Here is a 4,003-nt window from a genome sequence, read left to right as displayed (position 1 = left end):
CCGATGTCCTCAGTCCAGACTGTCCCATGATCACCAGTGTCCCCAGTTCAGGCTGTCCCATGATCACCAGTGTCCCCAGCACAGGCTGTCCCAGCGTCCCCAGTCCAACGTGCCCCATGGCCACCAGCGCAGTCTCCCCAGCCCCGGCTGCCCCACGTCCCCAGTGTCCCCAGCGTCCCCAGGAGCAGCCCCTCTGCGGCGCGTGTCCCCCCCCCCACACACTCCGTCCCACCGCGGCGGCAGCGTGGTGACACCCGGCTCCCCGCGCCGGCAGTGCGGCTGCCGCCCTCCGCGTGCCGTCGGCCCCGTGACGCCCACGAGCTGCAGCGAGGAGGAGGAGGAGGTGGCCTGCCTGGGGCACCCCGGGGTGCCCCGGGGCTGCGGGTGCCTGCCGCCCGGCGGGGACAGCGCCTTCGTGGAGGTGGAGCCCGGGGAGGACCGAGGTACGGCCACCGCGGCGCCCGTCCCCTCCCATCCCATCCCATTGCATCCCATTCCCATCCCATCCTATTCCCATCCCATCCCATTCCCAGCCCATTCTCATCCCATTCCCATCCCATTCCCATCCCATTCCATTCCCATCCCATCCCCATCCCATCCCATCCCATCTGATCCCATCCCACCTATTCTGCCCCATCCTATCCCGTCCCTGCCAGCCAATCCTATCCCATCGTGTCCCGTTGCTCTCATCCCATCATGTCCCATCCCATCCCTGCCATCGGATCCCATCCCTCCAATCCTGTCCCATCCCATCCCATCCCAACCATTTGATCCTTCCCATCTCTCCCATCTGATCCCTCCCATCTTTCCCTCTGCATCCCATCCTATCCCATCCGTCCCAACTGATCCATCCCATTCTTCCCATCTGATCCCAGCCCATTCCTCCCATCCCATCCCGTCCTGCCCCATCCCATCTTCCCCACATGATCCCATCCCATCCCTCCCATCCCATCCCATCCCATCCCATCCTTCCCACATACACAGTCCTAGCAGCCCCAAAATCCACCTAAGCAGCCTCAAAACCGTTGGGTTTTGCCCCGGGCCACCGCTCGGCCAGGCATCTTCACCCAGGTTGCACCAAATCCCGGATGTTCTGCCCCAAACCCCCCCCTTCTTCCCTCTCTCCCGTGCCCAACGGGCTTGGCGCCGGCGGGTGGCTCCGGGGTGCCCCCCGCTGCCGACCGGCGCCTCGTCTTCCCCAGAGCTGTTGACGGAGGATGACGTTTACTGCCGGTGCCTCTCCAAGACGCTGTGTCACACGTCCACCCCCGTCACCGTGGGCTTCTACGCGCCCTGCGGCCACCGCATCTACTCGCTGCTCAACAAGGTCACGGGTAGGTGCGGGGTGGCGGCACGTTCGCCCCCCTGGATTTGGGGGCCCTCCTGGGCCACGTCCAGCCCATCTGCTCCCCAACRTCTGAGGTCCCACCTGCACCACGTCCASCCCATCTGCCCCATCTGAGGTGCCTCCTGCACCATGTCCAGCCYATCTGCCCCATCTGAGGTCCYRCCTGCACCACGTCCAGACCATGTACTAACCAACATCTGAGGTCCCTCTTGCACCACGTCCAGCCCATCTGCTCCCCAACGTCTGAGGTCCCACCTGCACCACGTCCACCCCATCTGCCCCATCTGAGGTGCCTCCTGCACCATGTCCAGCCCATCTGCCCCATCTGAGGTCCTGCCTGCACCACGTCCAGCCCATCTGCTCCCCAACATCTGAGGTCCCTCTTGCACCACGTCCAGCCCATCTGCTCCCCAACATCTGAGGTGCCTCTTGCACCATGTCCAGCCCATCTGCCCCATCTGAGGTCCTGCCTGCACCACGTCCAGCCCATCTGCTCCCCAACATCTGAGGTGCCTCTTGCACCACGTCCAGCCCATCTGCCCCATCTGAGGTCCCTCTTGCATCACGTCCTGCCCATCTGCTCCTCAGGTTTGGGACAACGTTGCCCACACAGCCCCTCTTGAAGCCCCACCAGGAGATGACGCTGTGGGACGGAGGTGACCCACGGCCGCTCTCTCTCTGTGTCCCCAGGCTTCATGCGAGAGGAGATGGCGCGGCGCGAGGAAGCTGAGCTGCGGAAGAGCCACCAGAAGGCGCGCAGCCCCGAGGGCTGGGGGCTGCTGCTGGCCCTGTGGTACCTGGCTTTCTACAAGCCGGTGATCACCGAAGTCCACCTGCGCAGGAAAAACATCAAGTTCATCTTCATCCGCTTCAGCGCCTGGCAGTACGCGGGCTGCGACAAGCTCTGGGCCGGGCTGGTGACCACCCTCTGCGACAGCATCCGCCACCACTTCGGGCCTCTGCCGCTCAGCGTCTTCCACGTCATGGGCAGCCGGCCCCACTTTGCCTCCGGCTTCAGCCAGCGGGAGTGGGTCCTCAAGAAAAGCACGTGCCTCAAGCTTTGGGGGATGCTCTTCGTGCTGAGCGCGGGCCTCAGCGTGCTCTTGGTGGCCCTGCTGGTGCCCGGCATCAAGGACAACCACGCGCTGAAGGTGATCGGCAGCACCGTCGCCTCGCTGTCGGGCTCCGGCTTGGTGCTGGGCGTCTTCTCCGTCGTCAAGAACCTGCTCATCAGCGAGAAGAAGAAGATCGAGCGGCTGACCAACAGCGAGAAGTTCACCAGCCAGCTGGGCTTCATGAGCAAGGTGCGCAACGAGATCGAGGTGCTCATCGACTTCCTGGCCTTCATGGAGATCTTCGAGCAGCGGCGGCTCCGCATCGTGCTGGAGATCACCAGCCTGGACATCTGCTACCCGGAGAAGGTGGCCGGGGTGCTCAACGCCATGAACACGTTGCTCTCGGACACCAACAGCCCCTTCATCTTCATCCTGGTGGTGGACCCCAGCGTGATCGTGCCGTGCCTGGAGCAGACGAGCTGCATGAAGGGCCTGGCCGACAACGGCTACCTCTACCTCAACCGCACGGTGACGTTGCCCTTCTCCATCCCGGAGATGGGCGTGAGGTCCAAGCTGCAGTGCGTGGAGGACGCGGTGCAGACGCGCGAGGACCTCATGTACCGCATCATCACGAGGAACGTGGAGAGGAACGTGCGCCGGAGCCGGGCCAAGGGCCGGGGCGAGGCGGCGGCGACGCCGCGGGAGCTCAGCCGGCACGAGGTGGACGCCGAGGCCGTGCGCTACATCCACGCCGCCTTCCGCTGCCTGCACGACGCCGCCGACAGCCTCTACCGCTACGTGCCGTCCAGCAGCGTCCAGGTGCGCCGCATCGTCAACACCATCCCCATCACGCTGCGGCTCATGCTGCACCACGGCGGGCCGCGGCGGGACCTCTCGGCCCGCTCCGCCGCCGCTTGGGTGGTGTTGGCCAACCAGTGGCCGTGTCGCTTGAGCTGGGCCTTGCAGTGCTTGGAGGACGCCGGGCAGGACGCCTTGGCCACCCGCACGTTGTGGAGCGTCTTCGAGGAGAACGCGCGGGAGCTGAGCGGCGCGCGGGAGGCGCTGCGCCGGGCGCTGTGCCTGGACGGCGACGCCGAGCTCTTCGAGCGCTTCCTGGCGCGCGATTTCCCCTTCACGGCCGCCGAGGCCGCTCACCTGCTCCGCTTCACCGTCAACCTGGACCACTCCATCCGGCGCGAGATGGGGCTGCTGCGGGACCTGGCGCGCCTGGCGCGGGCCAGCGCCGCCGCCGCCGTCTCCAGGAGCGTGCAGTGCCCGGCCCCGGAGTGACGCGGAGCCGCCGGCGCCGGCCGGGAATTAAAAAGCCCCCAAAACGGTGAAAAAAGCCTCCCCAAAAAATCGTAATTAAGGACGATGCTGCAAACGGGGCGGCTGGCGCCAGCCGCGGCCGCCCGGTGTTCCCAGTGCTCCCAGTGGCGCCGGGGACGGAGGGTGGGAGGTGGCGGTGCCCGAGGAAGACTCCGGTGCGGCGCCTTCGGCCACCGTGCCGGTTGTAGGGGGGGACTGGGAAGGACTGGTTGGAGGCAGGAGGAGAGACTGGAGGAGACTGGGCCAGGCTGGGAGGGAACTGGGAGAGACT

General features: G+C 66.0%; 1 protein-coding gene across 1 annotated transcript in view; it reads left to right on the top strand.

Annotated features, from left to right (window-relative positions):
* Window positions 1-274: 274 nt before the first annotated feature.
* The window catches only part of NKPD1 (NTPase KAP family P-loop domain containing 1), a gene marked incomplete at its 5' end in the record, with an annotated part of 5,017 nt that continues 1,288 nt past the window's right edge, over window positions 275-4,003 (top strand). Inside the window, 3 exons of the mRNA XM_085321902.1 lie at window positions 275-443; window positions 1,203-1,334; window positions 2,039-3,739. Of these exons, the coding sequence (XP_085178028.1) occupies window positions 275-443; window positions 1,203-1,334; window positions 2,039-3,693 (1,956 nt within the window). The remainder of the gene's footprint in view (window positions 444-1,202; window positions 1,335-2,038; window positions 3,740-4,003) is intronic.

This window comes from Rhea americana, unplaced genomic scaffold (assembly GCF_003343005.1).
Source record: "Rhea americana isolate MKP2758 unplaced genomic scaffold, rheAme1 scaffold_722, whole genome shotgun sequence".
Classification (NCBI taxonomy): domain Eukaryota; kingdom Metazoa; phylum Chordata; class Aves; order Rheiformes; family Rheidae; genus Rhea; species Rhea americana.
Note: the sequence above shows the minus strand (reverse complement) of the source record. Positions and strands in the feature narration are given on the sequence as shown.